This window comes from Solanum tuberosum, unplaced genomic scaffold, assembly GCF_000226075.1.
Source record: "Solanum tuberosum cultivar DM 1-3 516 R44 unplaced genomic scaffold, SolTub_3.0 scf00669, whole genome shotgun sequence".
In the NCBI taxonomy this organism is placed as follows: domain Eukaryota; kingdom Viridiplantae; phylum Streptophyta; class Magnoliopsida; order Solanales; family Solanaceae; genus Solanum; species Solanum tuberosum.
The window spans coordinates 29,591-46,278 of NW_006239620.1; the positions used below are offsets into that span (position 1 = coordinate 29,591).

The following is a 16,688-nucleotide window of genomic DNA, read 5'->3' on the forward strand; positions in this document are numbered from 1 at the left end:
TACAAACATGTTCTTCACAAATGCGGTGGATTTCAACGGGAAAAAAAAGTCACTTTGACAATGTTTAAATAAATCGATCCCAAAATTTTGGAACTCATTTTTTTAACAAGTATATAAGCTCTAAATGGTAAAATGGGGGTATATCAGACTCCTTTTCTTTCTTATAATCCACCAAAATTATGGCATATTAAAGATCACAAATTTTAAAGTTCTTCATTTTATTATTAAATTTTATGTCAAGTTAAAATATACCAAATAAATTAATACGAAACTGAACACTTAGAAAGAGTAACTTATTCAATAGACCTTTTTTTAGTTGAATGATTATTTTGGAACAAATGGAACAGATTCTATTGACTAAATTCCTAACTCCTATCGTAATTACCTTAAGAGGAATAAATTTAAATTTATTTCAAAAGAAAATTCATTGAACTTCATACTATTAAAAAGAAACATATTTTATAGAAATAAAACATTCACTATGATTCATCGAAAAGGACGAAAATGCCCTTTAATGAATAAATGTAAATATAACTTTCATATTTAAATTTTTGTAGAAATTAAACTACGAACATGTGCAATGACATAAAGTCTTTTGTCCGACTGTTTTACAAATTCCTCCACGCTCACATGAATCAATGCAAAATTTCCAACATTTGCCATCGTTTTCTGGATTATCATCTTTCCCTGCTATACATGGACTTATATCTGGGTGATCCAAACAACACTTTCCATCTGCATCGACTATATTATTGCAACCTACAAACAGAGACGTATTCAAAATTTCGAGATGATAGATGCACAATTATAAAAAGATGGATGTAAGATACAAATTTGATCGATTAGACATTTAGATTTTTATCATGAAAAAACAATTTAAATTTTAAAATATTAGGTCCAAAATTAAAATGCCAAAATATGTGAGAATTGAAAATGATTTGAGATAACATAAAAAAAATTAATTAATGTAGGTTAAAAATACCTATGAAAAGTATAAGGCGCGTAAAAAGAAGAAGTGAAACACTCTTGATGGCCATGCTTATATTTCAGTACAAATATTTGAGAGTTAAAGTGTATTTTGTGATAAGTGAGATGGTGTTGGTGTTATTTATATTGTGAGAAATAGTTAAGGATCTTTGACTTTAATTTAAAAAAAATCTATACTTATTTAAATTGTTTCCATCCATTACTAGCTTAAAAAGGAATAATGTTTATTATCTTTCCATCATAATAAAAAAGGTAAGGAACTTGATAATTAGTTAATGAAATATAAAAAAAAATGATTATCTCATAATGAAATTTCCATATTGGTCCTAGCAATTGGAGATTGTGATGATAATGACAATTCATTATGAAAGTATACACAAAATTATGTTGACTTATGTATGTCGTTGACTAAACAATAAGGTATACCATGTTATATATATATATTCCAACCTCAACCAGTATAATACACTACTATAGTAGAGAAAAAGACCAAAATTGTCCCTTATCTTTGCCTCAAGACTCAAAATGATCCTTGTCATTTCATATGGAGCACTAATAGTCCTCCTTCTTTGTAAAAATGGTACAATTTTAGTCTATCAAATATTCTCCGTCTATCATCAACGAAAGTTCTTATATGCATGTCATGCATTAAATTAAATTAAAAAAATTAGCCTAAAACATTAATTGTTCTGTGTATTTCCTACTCGTATCGTTCTAGAGGGTAGATATAATCCCTAAATGGAGTCAAAGCTATAGCAGCAAATCATAGCTTGTATATAGAATTTGTTACTTCTTGTTGGAAGCACTTTTCAATTAGCAGATCCAACTATCAATTCTAGTATGCGTGCACGATAAAAATATTTCTTCGATATCATTACCTCCTTTATATTATCAATTCTATAAGGATATATGAATTTTCTTTACGAGTAATCATAACCCAATAATAATTATTAAATTATAATTGTATGCTTAATTGATACTAACAAGCTCTTGTTTTAAACTTGAAGCGTGTTTCTGGAATTCTAGACAAAGGATTTAGTAAATTTATACAACCAAAGAATGTAGTGTAGTGGATAAGAATGTTTATTTCTTACCCAAAGGTTTCATATTCGAGCTCTCGGTATACGAACCAAATGAAGCTCTACGTGGCACGATTCTAACATAGTTGGACACCAATATGAATATCCTGACATCAAGTGAGAATCTAAGTATTTTTTTAGTAAATTTGTAAATGGATAAATGGAGCCAATATATGAGGGTGATATTAATTGTGAATACAATGGATCCTGCCACTCAAAATTAATTCATTTGGTGGCCTTAATAATTAACCAAACCTTCATTGTTGCTTAATGGAATGGAGAAAAAGGAGCTAAACGTTGTAAATTGACGGAAAATGTTAGAAAGACTGAAACTACACCATTTTTACAAAGAAGGAGGACTATTAGTGCTCCATATGAAATGATAAGGATCATTTTGAGTTTAAGGCAAAGATAAGGGACAATTTTGATCCTTTTCTCAGTATAGTACTATATATGAGTTTAAAACATCGGTAATAGAACTAAAAAATATGAACTATAATTAATAAATAATACTTCATTTAAGCCTATCAAATTCAATGTATGTCATTATTTTAAAATATTTCTTTTCGGCTTAAGTCATATGCATCCCCTTAAAGTTATCCGCATATTTTATTTGAACACCTCAATCTATTTTTGTGCCTATTGAACACTTTATTTATTCAAAAGTCATTCATATAAGACACAAATACTGACATGTCAAAAAATGTGTGCTACACTCTCTTTAGGCACATAAAGCTATTGAAAATAATACTTTCTACTACAAGAATGGCTATGGAAATAGGTCTTGAAAAAGAAGACGTGGCGTGGGAGGTTAATTCAAAACAATAGATTTTTATTTTCTTAAAATTCATTTTGGATTATTTAAATAGAGTTTTTTTAAAAGTTGGATCCAATGTCATGTGTCATCATTTTATTGGTATGTTTGTTATTTACAGGTGTTTGAAATACCCACATATTTATTTTTCAACTAATTGTGATGTTATGTCAAATAGGTATAAATTTGTTAAAATTTATGTGTTTAATAGTTACAAGACTAAATTAAGGTGTCTAAGTAAAATATGCGGACAATTTTAATGGCGACTATGATTAAGCCCCTCATTAGTACTTCTCAAGATGAACTCAAACTAATGTGTTGAATGACTCTATCTACATGATAACATCATTGAGTGTGTATATTGATTTGTTTCAAACTCATACATTTAAGTTTGAATACATTTCTTGTAAAATAATGACACGATGTTATATGAAATATAATTATTTTCATATTTATCAAACTTTCTGTATTTTTTAATCGGCGGATCATAATTATTTTGATAAATATCTATGGTGCAACATTACTTATGTTGTAATCCCATCATTAATTTTTATTTAGATAACAATTAAAAAAAATTAGTACAATATAGTACATTATTTTCTTAAGTAGCAATAAGGTTTTTGGACCAAACTATTGAAAGTACGGAGATTCTTAGACCAAACTATCAACTGAGAGCATTTTTTTATTTATTTTATATAATTTAAGTGCATTTTTTAACGTTTTTCCAGTTTATAAATTAATATCTACGAGGTGATCACATGTCTGCTTGTTATCAATTCGTAATTTTGACATATGTGGGGTTATCAGCTCAATTGATAATATTAAAAGCAGAGTTTTCAGAATATTCAATTAAGAGAATTCTTTTAGATAATGTCAGTGAGTTTACATCTCAGCCTTTTAATGATTATTGTATATTACTCCCTCCATCCTATTTTATGTGAGGTAGTTTGATTCAGCACGGAGTTTAAGAAAGAAAAGAAGACTTTTAAAACTTGTGGTCCAAAATGAATGATAGAAATTTATATGATTGTAAATCATTTCATTAAGGATATAATAGACATTTTATGATTAAATTGTACTTAATATAGAAATATGTCATTCTTTTTTAGACCGACTAAAAAGGAAAGTAAGTCACATAAATTGAGATAGAGAGAGTAATTGGGATAACAGCTTAGCATTCTATGGCTCGTGTTCATGTGATATGAAATTAGAATTTGAAATCATGTTGTATGAAATCATGATTTGAAATTACTATATCAAACTTGGCGTGAAAGGGTTGGTTTGGAACAACAAGATTTGAAGGTGTTTAAAAATAGGCTATTTTGGAAGGACTTATGAGGTTCTGTCTCGTGCAAGCAGCTATTGACACGCCGTTGTCACAGTCAAATATAAGATTCAAGCACTTTCTCATACAGGGTATTATGTCAAAAACAAACAAATTGAAACGGAGTAAGAATATCAATGTTCAAAACCCAATGGCAGAAACCATAATATAAATTGAACAAAGCACACTTCCATTTTAATACTGAACAATGAGAAAACCAGAGGCAACTGGTATACTTAATCAAAGACTAATTTTTAACCTCAGACAGAAATGCGTCTAGTTCAATATTACAAACAGTTCAAAACACCAAAAACAAACTTCTAAAGAAACAAAACTGTTGCTTAGTGAGAAATGCTTTTTAGTTCATCCTCCTGATGAGCTCATTGATGAAATTCTCGCGATTTCCAGCATCACCACCTTCAACATAGTGGTTTCTCTTCTTTTTGAGTCCACCAAGAGGTGCCTTGAGTTGGAAAGGCCATAGGAAGTTGTTAGCCTCCTTGAAGTGTGGTCCCACAGTGATGATCTCGTGGACGAGATCTTCGATGCAAATAATTCCATGTTTGCCCAACACCTACAACATGGGAGCATTGTGATGAAAAAGCTGTAGAGATTAGGGTATCCTTTCGTTTGAAGCTTGGGGGATTCTTGAATTTACAACAACCAAGTTCTTCTCGAAATCAATTCTACATGTTATGATTTATAACATATATTATAGCCAAAGAAATATCCAGACGAATTATGTTAAAGAGATGTTTGATAGGGCACTATGAATGAATCTCAAATATACTTTGCACCAACCTGCTCAACAACAGCATTGTCGGTCAAAGCAATTCTCTGCTTGTCTACCTTTCCATAACCTCGTTTGTAGATCAATTCTTTAATACTCTTCAAGTTGGGATAGCTGGGAAAATTAAAGAGATCAATCAATCAATAACAGATCGAGGAACTCCGAAATCAAAATCAATCTCAGAAGGACACAACGCATTAGAAAACAAATTGAAATATACCCATATGTAACATATGGCTCAACCCTATGCAGCATGTTCACGGTGGCCTTGTTAACTTTCAAGAAGACACCGTTGAAGATCTGTCATATAGCAAAGAGTCATCTCATTAGACGGACAAAAATGAGCTGGGTAAGTACTAAAACAAGAACAATAAGAGAGACTTACATAGAGAAAACCAAATAAATATTCCATGTACAAAAGTTTAAAAGCAATTCAATAGCAAGTTGCGTATCTTCAGAAAAGATCTAAGAAAAGAGAACAAGCAATCTAAAACAAGAGCATAGCTGTAATGCCTGGACAGAGATTGGTATGTCCTTTCGCAACACAACTTAGTCTTTGTAACAACTCACTAGTGGAAATCATGAAGTAACCACAAAAAGTAAAAGATGTACAAAGTAAAATGGCAGTCCAATCATGTACTATCACAGGGTAAAAGATAAAAGTATGTGCAAGGTTACATGATAAGAAAGTGTAATGAATGAATCGACTAAATAATGTAAAGCCTAGATGTTAGAAAATGAAATTAATGAATCAACTCCTCCATCCAAGTTGAATGTCAAAGGTTAGCTTGGCATGGATGTAAATAGATGAAATTGGAAGCTGAAATGCTACTCTAAATCTTTCGGACTGAAAACAACATGTAACTGACCATAATAATGGTGCAGTCCACATCCAAGTTGAGCAGATTGAATCACTTAAAGTTACAGAGTGGCATGGAAACTAGAGAAAGGAAAATATAATCCAATAATACATAAAGTAGATCATCATTTTTTTGTGCCAGCTAAAAACTTGAATAAGCATCCCCTTGCGGATTTTTATATATATTAGACAGGAAACATCAATAACTCACCTGCCGCAATCTGAGAAGCTGCAGAATCTTTTTTGTCTGAGGGGGCATTGCGTTAATCCTGAAAATTCAAAATGACAGTCAAGAAAAAAGAATCAATTCATCAAATCCCTGATTTAAACAATCAGGCAACATCTTACCCACGGATTCTGATGATGAAGAGCAACTTAGCCTCTGGATCAACATAGAATCCTCCCTTCAATCGTGCCTCGCGCTTCAAACGGATCAACTCCTTCTCCTAAATGCATAACACAAACTCTTAAATACCACATTAACAGAGGGAAAAAATCAGCATCATTTTCTGAAACATTTGAGTTTATAAATTACCTGCTCTGAGTACTCCTTCGCATACTGTTTAGCTCTGTTATAGATAAGTTTGCGATTCTCAACACTCTTTTTCTTGGCAACTGCAAGCTCTTGCTTCTTTACAAGAGCCCACTCCTCATTCCTTTTCTGCTTCTTCAATACCGACTCTGGAACAACTACACCTCCCTCGCCCATATCTCTAATCTACAGCACAAAAATACAAGTTTAGAAACACAGCAATACTCTGAACAGAAAAAAAAGATAACACCACGTCCCCCTCCCACACACACACACAAAATTTCAAGAATCAAACAAATTGAAGCTTTTGACACAAACCCATTTCAACAAATCAAAAACTAAGGCTATTATCTAAAACCCCAAATCAACGATTCGATCAAATGCTTAAACTTCATACACAAGCCCATTCCAAAACGCCTAAGCCTTGTATCTTTTCCTTTAGCTCAAAAAGTATGATTTTTTTTTTTAAAATGCTCAAAAGATTGATAAACTCATAAGCAAAACATAAAGCGAAGACGAGAATTTGATTACCCTATGGATTCCTGCGGCGGCGTCTCTTCTCTGCAGCGTTCTTCCTTCTCTGAACTAGCTGAGGCTAAGTTCATTTGATTTATGTAGTAGGGTTTTTGGAGAATATGTTCTTACTTTTGGGCCTCTACGTGGCCCAATTAATCAGGCCCAAATTTAGTTCCAACATTCAAAATTATCCATTTTATAAGGACAATATATGCTCTAGTTTTTGGACGGTAGAAGTAATAATGTACCAAAAATATAACGAAAAGTATCTACATATCATTTACGATAATTTGGGGATATATTTGTCCTTTTTCCCCATTTTATATAGTATGTTTAAGACCATAAGATTAAAGTTCATTTTGGTACATTACACATACTTTTAATTTTACGAAAAAAGGCCAAATATACTCCCCCTAACTTTTAAAATTGTATGCATATCTATTTATACTTTTGAGGTTATATATACCCTTATCGTTATACTTTTGAGCCTTATATATCCTTACACCAAATGCCGAAACATGTGGTGATATCTTAACAATATAACCTATTTTATTTTATTTTTTACCTACAAAATTGGGTAAATTGTTAAGATGTTGTCACGTGTCTCTCTATTTGGTAAAAGGATATGACTAAAAAGTATGATGGTAAGGGTATATACAACCTCAAAGTATAACTGAGGGTATATGTATGCTTTTTTGAAAGCTCGTGTGTATATTTGTTCTTTTTCCGTTAATTTTATCCCACAAGATTCAAAAATCTTCTTTACTTTCTTAAATTTCGAGTTAAGTCAAAATATGTAAAGCAAATTAAAATGGAAGGAGTAACATAGTATTAAAATTGAATATTTTGACCTTTAAATGAGTTAAGTTTTTAATTTGTGTACCTCAAACGAACACATCTAGTAAGACATACTTCTTTAGAAATTGAATTCATTTGTTATAAGGTCACATGAGATTATTTTCGATAAGATATTCACTGGTCCATATTCTAATAATTTTCCCTTTAAAAATTATGTTGCAACAGTTATATGCATAGTAAATTTATTCAATTGACTTTTCTTTTTTTTGTATTCATAGTGATATACAATTGTAAATATAGTTGAATCACAGTATCTTACTTAAGTATGCAATGTGTGAATTGTATATCCTATAGGCATATGCTTTTCAAAAAAAAAAACTTAATACATAACCAATTTCATAAATTTGCTAGGGTATTTTTATTTTAAAAATTGTGTATTCTCATATGTCTATGAAATAGTTAAGTTAACCATATAAAATACTATGTTATTTTCTTTAGTTATATACATTCACCTCAATTAGCCATAAAATTTCATGCGTTTTCTACTTGATGTTAATGCTTATACTTAAAGAAGATGACATATTTTATGTGTTTAATTTAATTATCTAATGGACGAATCATGAATCGAAAGGGTGTTAAAAGTTGATGTGTTCAGTTGGAACAAGACTTAATTTCAGTATCTAAGTGAATATCACAACAAATTTAAAAAACTAATTATGTATTAAGCCATAAATAAATAATTACATTAGTGGAGGGAGATAAGAGGAAGAGGAATGCTATCCCAAAAAAAAAAACACCATAGTCAATATAGCCAAAAGTGATTTCGTTGGTTCAATATACAAATCAAACAATTATAAGCATATAAATTTGGTTCATATTTTTTTACAAATTCCTATATATCATGAAATAATTAAAAGAAACAAAAAACATATAGAATATCTAAAAACAAATTCTATAACAAAAGTGAACTAGCTAAATCTGCTGCAAGTTTAGCTCTTAAATCTTTTCGAAGTATTTTCCCTGATGGAGCTTTTGGAATTTCTTCTATGAAAAATACTCGATTTATTCGCTTGTAAAATATAACCTGTATGCAACATAATTTTATTAGTTACGTATGATTAAATTATTTCTAAATATATATTTTTAAACGAACTAATAAAAAATGATATTTACCTGTTGGGATACATATTGTTTAATCTCTTCCTCAGTAATATTACTACCATTTGCTTTCACTACAAATGCAATAGGAACTTCTCCAGCAACTTCATCTTTCATCCTATAATTAAATGGACAGGTCATTAATTCGAATTTTAAAAAAATGTATATTTTCATAAACTAATTTTATCGTAACGACTTACGGGACAACAGCAGCATCAATAATGTTTGGATTAGAAATAAGCATAGCTTCTAATTCAGCAGGAGCCACTTGATATCCTTTGTATTTTATTAATTCTTTTAATCTATCGACTATGAACACTTGATCATCATCATCTATGTATCCAATGTCACCTGTATGTAACCATCCTTCTTTGTCTATTGTTTCCTCAGTTGCTTTTGGATTATTCAAATATCCTATTCATATTCGAAAATTCGAAAATTTTTTAGGTTAGTATAAACTTATATGCAACAAAAATAGAAAAGAGAGTGTGCGGAAACACACTGTCAGTATATAAAAGTTCGATCAATACATTAAAGGAAAAACTGCATAATTGGGCATATATCATTACCATATATACTATTATTACCTATACTATCATAATATTATGTATCTCACCACTAATTAAGAGTCTCCTACATATCTTTACACTTATATACATGTATTTTTACTACCAGATACACAAAAATAGGGAGAGAGGCGAGCGGGATTGGAGAGGGAGGCGAGCGAGATTAATTCGTATGTATCTCCGATACATGCGAATCACACTAGATACAAACTAGATATATGTATCTGGAGTGATTTGCATGTATCTGGGATACTAGATACTTGGGAGAGTGGCAAGCGAGATGGGAGGGAGGTGAGCGAGATTTGCTATGTATCTCAGATACATACGAATCCACTTGGATACAATGTATCTAGAACAAATTACACTTAAATATGACCTCATGTATATGAGATACATGTATTTGGAGGCATCAAAATCTGGTAAAATACATAAAATTATAAACTAAAGTGTATCAAAGTAATTAGCTCCTAAACTAATGGGATTTAGGTAAGTCTCTGCATTAAATGGAGTTGGAAAAGAAACATTTCATATTTGAGCCAATAAACATGGGCTAAACATTTGTTGAAGGCCCATATATTGTATTTTAATGGGCCAGAAAACTTCTAGGTCTCATTATACTTGGATCAAAACACAACAATAAAGTGAATTTTTAGGTCAATTAATATTATTGGGCCTGACTATGATCTCTATCGATATACTTAATATTAGAATTAACGCGAACGCGTATATCACCTTTCATGATCTGATCACCTCTAATGCATATTTCTCCGGCATGATTCCGGGGAAGCAGTGTTCCGGTGTTGCTATCGACGATCTTCATCTCGGCGTTACGAACAACTGTCCCACAGGAACCTGATTTGACATCAAACCGTTGTTTTGCAAATGCTAAACACATTGATAATACTGGGCCTGCTTCAGTCATGCCATATCCCTATTCAATTTAATGTGTATATCACAATAAGTCATAACATTAGTTTAAAGACTTTAGCCCAAATTGCACATGATTTGGTCTTTTTCTAGCTTTATTTATGTCTTTTGCCATAAATGCCGTTTTGTTTGTTAAAAATTGACATTTGATGTAATAAAATACACTGACAATAGTAGTACTATCATGTCATCTAAATGAAAATTATAATGATCCATAAAAATAAGATTTATAACTTGGAAAATAAAAGGGTAAAAATCAAACTATCTCTAAATATAAAAATGTATCATTTATTTTCGAGATAGATTAATGATAAAAGAATGTACATAGGAATGTTAAATAGATCGCCCTCCTATCATTGTTTTCTCCTCGCAAACCAGATCTATTTAGTTGTAAAGCTTAACTAATATACAATGTTAATATAAAATATATGTATATATATACACTCACTCTTTATTTGTCTTACTTTTCTTTTTTGTCCCTTTTTTTAAAAAAAATGTCTCTTTCCCCTTTTGACAACTCTTTAATTCTAATTTTCAACGTGACATGTTTTAGACTAGAAAATTAAAAGATATTTTGGTATATTCTACATATCTTTAAGTTTAAATCACAAGATTCAAAAGTCGTTTTCTTACTTTCTTAAACTCTATGTCAAATTAAAATCAAACAAACAAATTGAAACAGGACAAATATATATACCACAAGTGTGCTTCAACTTATTATAGCATATTATTTACCTTAATTTTTAGATTATTAATTATTTGTTTGTGTTCTTACACCATAAACAAATATTATGTTCTCTTAAAACTTTTTTATGATGATGGTGTTCGAGCCATGGCTCTCGCGCATACACCTCAACTATTTCAATTCAGGTACCTAATAACTCAAGTATAGCTACTAGAAAAATCTGTCTATCAAAACTTAGAAAAATGAAACGAAATTACTTAATTCTTTTAGTCCATCTCAATCACTAGGCCGGCTATATACATATAGTTGAGTGCAAATATTCTTCTATAACACTAGAAATTAAAACTTATAAAATATTGTTTTTTTAAAAAATTATATAAAAAAATAAAATAAAAAATTGTAGGATTTTACCTGTCCTAGTATGGCATTAGGCAATTTAGCTCTAACAGTATCTTCAAGCTCTTTTCCCATTGGTGCTGCCCCTGACATTATCATCCTTATAGATGACAAATCATATTTATCTACCAATGGACTTTTTGCAATAGCCAATACTATAGGTGGCACAAATGGTGCAATTGTTACTTTATATTTTTCCACTAACTCCATTAATCCTTTTATCTCAAATTTTTGCATTATCAAAATAGTTGCACCAACTCTCAATCCACAAAGCAAAATTGAATTGAGAGAATAAATATGAAACAATGGCAAAACACACATGATCACATCTTCACTATGGAAATAAAGATTAGGGTTTTCACCATCAACTTGTTGTGCCACACTTGTAACAAGTCCTTTATGTGTTAGCATCACTCCTTTTGGTAACCCCGTCGTACCGGACGAATAAGGTAATGCCACCACATCATCAGAAAGAATTTTTACACTATCAGATAAAATGATGTTGTCATCAGTGCAATTGTTTTCGTCAGATTGATGAGTAGTAGTTAACAATAACTCCGCGAAACTAAGGCATCCATCGGGTAACGGCAAGGAATCGTCCACACACACGATTTTAACTCTATTTTCCTCAGCGTAACTCTTGATTTTATCGACGTAGCAAGATTGTGTTACGATGAGCTTCGCGTTCGATGCTTTCGCTTGCTTCGTGATTTCGGACGGAGTGTAGAACGGGTTTGCGGTCGTGCTAATCGCGCCTCGGAACGATGCTCCGAGGAACGAGAACACGAATTCGGGCGAATTCGGAAGTAAGAGCATGATGACATCTCTTTGTTCGATACCGAGTTTGTGGAGCCCGAGGGCGATTCTTTTGGCAGTAAGATCAACATCGGCATAAGTGTATGTCGCACCCGTGGCACTATTGATTAAACAAGTGCGTGAACTAAATTGAGAAATGTTTTCAAAGCAATATTTGTGAAGAGGTAAATGATTTGGGATGTAAATATTAGGAAGTTTTGATCTAAAAATGTATTGATCATCATGATCATGATGATTAATTTCTAATTTGTTGATCATTTCTTCCATAATCTTTTGTTTTTGCTTTGGAGAGAGAGAAAAGAGAAGGTGGCTTATAGGTATAACTTAGATGAATAATCTTTACATTCAACTTTGGTTTGTTTGGGAATTGGTAAGTTATAGACAAAGGCAAGAGGATTAGGTGATGGTAGAGGGGTCTAGTAAATTAATGGATTAGCTATTGGTTAAAAAATGGTTTAGAAAAGCATATAAAAGTGGATAAGCTACCTTGGACAGCTCATTATTTTTATGCATTTAAGTTATATATATTAGAACGTCAAAAATAATATAACTGGTGTAATTTCATAAAATGAATTCGGGAAGAATAAGATGTATACAAACTTCATCTTTATGCTTATGGATAGAGACTAGAGAAATTATTTTCGATAGACCCTCGACTTAAAAGAAAGTTATTCATAAAAGGATTTAAAAAAATGGCAATATAATATCAAAATACGAATTACAAAATAAAGCAACATATAGTAAAATAACATAAAAGAATAGAAAACTACGTAATTACTAATACTATAAAGTTGTGTTTACACTATGAGTGAAATTTATATGATATAGAAAGTTAATTATTATATTATCAATTGATGTTTATTAAGATATTCAGCAGTAAATACCTAATAAGCAATATGATTATGTGTATATTTTTTTGCATTGTTAATGTATAGAACTTAAACTCAATATACTTATTATACACAATTTATAGTAATAATAGAGGGTACAAATTAAATTGTTTTTTTTAATCAGAATGTTAGTGAAAATAACGATTTTTCGCATATCAAATTTTAAAAACGAAGTAAACGTATGATCCTCGACATTAGATAGAGTGTTTAGCAGACTATATAGTGCATCCATATTTGTCGAAAGAATTTAATATGGTATATTCTTATGGTTACGATTGAATTATTGCAATCAATTATATCTAAATATCCAAACAATTGCAAATTCAACGCTTTATGTGTTATAAACACAGATTACAATTTGGTTGTAAATCAAAATTGATTTCGAAAAATATGATACTATAATAAGTCCATATATACGTGAATAGAAACTTTTTCTTCATTAAAGTTAATAGTTATACTAATCAAGGGTTATATTTGGAAACAAATCAAGATTGAATCCATTAACTTGTTTGACCATATTAAGATATATGATTTGCTCTTCGTAATTCAATTTTGGACGATTCAGATATTGATATTATTAGTGTAATTTAACGTGTAACAACAAGCATTTTTAGATAGAAGTTCATGTGGAGATATTACGTTAGCAAAAGTGTACGTGTTCACCTAACATAATGACTAGAAAAAAACATAACTTATATTAATACACTAACATATATTGTAATATATTAATAATAATAATAATAATAATAATAATAATGTGTTTTTATATGAAAGAAAATTAAATCTAGCTAGGTCAAAACTTTGAAAAAGTCTATACACAATGTAACAAATGGTACAGCATACCTACTTTCATACTAAAAATAGTTATATATATTTGTTTGCATGCTTTGTTTTCTTTGTTAACTTACATATATTTAGTGTTGTGAGCACCAAAAGTTTCACAATAATAATATTCCTTTTGTTTCGTATTAGTTGTTACATTTTTATTTTACATGACTTATTAAAAATCATAAACAAGAAATGTATTTACTAATTTACTCTTAACTCTTAACAATATAATTAATATTTTTTACTTTAAAAATAATTAATTTTAAGGGAAATTGGAAAAAAAAAGTTATTAATTCTATTTTGATTTTGTAAATTGATAAATATTTTGGAATTGATGTTTTTATTAATGTTGATAATTAATATGAGACTAAGAGAGTATTGAATATTCTTTTCCTTTTTTGGTTTTGGTTTGGACAAAAAAAAAGTAATTCACTTTGGCACCACAACTTATTATCCAATTAATTGCATTCTTTTTTCTTTGTCAAATGTTATCTTAAAACAATAATTTAGTCATTTAATCTTGAGCTACTAATTAAGGTAGCTGTCTATTTCCTTTCAATTACCTCCAATATAGATGTACTGTTTTATGTACTCTAAATTCTAAAATATTCGATTAATTGAAATTTATACCATATCATGAAAAATTACAACAGTAACATATCCAAGTGTGATCCAAAAATATGTACACAAATCTTATTTCTATCATAGTAAGTAGGGGTGTTCACGGTTTGGATAAAAACCGATCCAAACCGAAAAACCAAACCAAACCGATAAAATAAAACCGATTTTACTTGGGTTTGGTTTGGTTTGGTTTTAGATTTTTGAAAACCGATAGTATTTGGTTTGGTTATGGTTTTATTCGAAAAAAACCGAAGAAATAACCGAACCGAACCGATGAATTATATACATATATTTTATTAATATACATACTTAATATATTCTTTTTATAAACAATTTTAAAGATCTTATACATATTTTCATTAAAATTTCTTTATAATTTACTTATTGAAAGCAAAAATGCCAAGATGAAACATTTATCTTATTGATTTCATGTATATGAGTGTCTATGACAATTCTTTGTGGGACTGAAAATGTTATTGTCTCTTCCTTCTAGGCCAATATAGTGAATTTTAAAGCTTTATTGATAGTAAATTTAGTGATTGAAAGTTTAGTAATTTAAGTTATTCTAACTACTTTTCGTTTTGAATGGATTGTTGTCACTTTTTTCACATTTTAATTGAATTGTTTCTTTTATTTTTGTGTATGGTTAATAACCGAATAACCGAACCAAACCAAACCAAACTGAAACCGATAAATGTATATTATATTTGGTTTGGTTTGGTTTTGATAATTTTAAAACCGATTAAGTTGGTTTGGTTTTGGTTTTGACCAATAACCGATCCAAACCAACCCGTGAACACCCTTAATAGTAAGATAGAAAAACAGCTCTCGATAGACCATCAGCTCAAAAACATTACCGGCCATAAATTTAATGTGAAGCTAGTTGAGGCGTTCACCAAATATCACTATATGTCATTATGGACGTTAACTACAAAGTTCATTTCTATCATAACAAACCATACATCATTATCAACCAAAACTACAACCATATAGTTGAATATGAAGTTAACTTGATTTTATATTACTCATCACCTAATTTTTCTCCAGCAAATTAAAGAGTAAATAGTGCATGTTACACAAAAATCTACATCATAAGAAGTTGGAAGCAAGATTAAGCTCAACAAAATGTTGCGAAAAACGCGAAGCATCAGAAATATTTCATTCTCCAAAAAATACATGGTATCAATAGTTTCAAGGTAATAGAAAGTCAGTAAACCTTGAAAAGGCTTATGCAACAATGCTACTGTAACAACATATTCTTTCAAATTTATCATCATTATATGAATCTTAACAAACAAAAAAAATGATGTAAGATGTAAAGGGCAACACTTGAGGCCTTCTGAAAGAATTTTAACAAAGTCAAGCTACCAAAGTAAAACTGGTTGAATTAGAGAGAGTGCAGGTTTTATGGCTTCAAAGCAAGGGCAAGACCCAACTTGGGTACTGAATTATTTGCCTTCGTGTCATACTCGGCTGAGAAAGTAATAAGTGACTTTGGCCTCCATTCCCGCTGGCAAAGCATTGCAACTTTCCCATTGTCAGAAAATCTAGTTTTCAATGATGTTAATGGGTCAACTTTGTGAGCACTCCCGATGCTGAAGCTGTTCTCGTAGGTAGATAATCTGTGTATCATCTCTGCACCGACTTCAGTTCCATTTGCTGGATCTACCGAGTGTACATATGATGCCTTCACAGCTTGTCCCCTATCCGTTCTACATGGATAGCAACAAAAGAGCAGAATAGATACTTGAGATGTGTGAATTAAATTTTCCATGTATTATGCAGAAAGGACAAGCTAAATCTTCAATGAACTTTGCTTTTGACAGAATGAATAAAGCTGATGTACATCATCAATTAGGAAAATAAAAATTGAAGTGTTTCAGCCATCGTATGCATTCTCGGTCATACACTTAATCTTGACCAACTTTTTATGAGCTCAAGAAACAAATGAGAAATGGAATTAAGTTCCAATTACAAACCCTCATTGCAAAGCACCATATAGAGAGCTATATCCCGGACATGCAGATTTCAAGAGTCCGGAGCCAAAAGGGCAAGGCACATCCCCCCACACCTTCCCTTCTTTCCCAAGAGCCCCCCCACCC

At 30.7% G+C, this 16,688-nt stretch overlaps 3 protein-coding genes across 4 annotated transcripts in view; all 3 read right to left on the minus strand.

The window, feature by feature from the left end:
* Positions 1 to 4,342: 4,342 nt before the first annotated feature.
* LOC102594660 (60S ribosomal protein L7-3) lies at positions 4,343 to 6,986 on the minus strand. The gene is made up of 7 exons (XM_006366892.2): positions 6,917 to 6,986; positions 6,389 to 6,571; positions 6,202 to 6,299; positions 6,065 to 6,122; positions 5,215 to 5,294; positions 5,006 to 5,108; positions 4,343 to 4,778 (listed from the first exon to the last, which is right to left on the minus strand). Exons 2-7 carry the CDS (start codon positions 6,560 to 6,562, stop codon positions 4,563 to 4,565), a joined length of 729 nt encoding a protein of 242 aa, XP_006366954.1. The 5' UTR covers positions 6,563 to 6,571; positions 6,917 to 6,986; the 3' UTR covers positions 4,343 to 4,562.
* Positions 6,987 to 8,484: 1,498 nt separating this feature from the next.
* On the minus strand, positions 8,485 to 12,624 carry LOC102594991 (4-coumarate--CoA ligase 2-like). The gene is made up of 5 exons (XM_006366893.2): positions 11,447 to 12,624; positions 10,156 to 10,354; positions 9,058 to 9,271; positions 8,873 to 8,975; positions 8,485 to 8,783 (listed from the first exon to the last, which is right to left on the minus strand). Exons 1-5 carry the CDS (start codon positions 12,512 to 12,514, stop codon positions 8,652 to 8,654), a joined length of 1,716 nt encoding a protein of 571 aa, XP_006366955.1. The 5' UTR covers positions 12,515 to 12,624; the 3' UTR covers positions 8,485 to 8,651.
* A 3,090-nt stretch (positions 12,625 to 15,714) lies between these two features.
* Positions 15,715 to 16,688, minus strand: part of LOC102595319 (mitochondrial outer membrane protein porin 4) — an 11,209-nt gene continuing 10,235 nt past the window's right edge. For both annotated transcript variants that reach the window (XM_006366894.2, XM_006366895.2), the window contains exon 7: positions 15,715 to 16,298. In XM_006366894.2, coding sequence (XP_006366956.1) covers positions 15,992 to 16,298 — 307 coding nt within the window. In that variant the 3' untranslated portion in view covers positions 15,715 to 15,991. The remainder of the gene's footprint in view (positions 16,299 to 16,688) is intronic.

What these genes read in the sequence shown, in the direction of transcription:
- LOC102594660 (XM_006366892.2), bottom strand. Translation starts at nt 6,562, where the DNA reads ATGGGCGAGGGAGGTGTAGTTGTTCCAGAGTCGGTATTGAAGAAGCAG. An exon ending in CGAAGGAGTACTCAGAGCAG is followed by an intron (nt 6,300 to 6,388) that starts GTAATTTATAAA and finishes TTATGCATTTAG; the next exon opens with GAGAAGGAGTTGATCCGTTT. An exon ending in GAGCCATATGTTACATATGG is followed by an intron (nt 5,109 to 5,214) that starts GTATATTTCAAT and finishes TAATTTTCCCAG; the next exon opens with CTATCCCAACTTGAAGAGTA.
- LOC102594991 (XM_006366893.2), bottom strand. Translation starts at nt 12,514, where the DNA reads ATGGAAGAAATGATCAACAAATTAGAAATTAATCATCATGATCATGAT. An exon ending in AGGTGATCAGATCATGAAAG is followed by an intron (nt 9,272 to 10,155) that starts GTGATATACGCG and finishes GAATATGAATAG; the next exon opens with GATATTTGAATAATCCAAAA. An exon ending in ATTGATGCTGCTGTTGTCCC is followed by an intron (nt 8,976 to 9,057) that starts GTAAGTCGTTAC and finishes ATTTAATTATAG; the next exon opens with GATGAAAGATGAAGTTGCTG.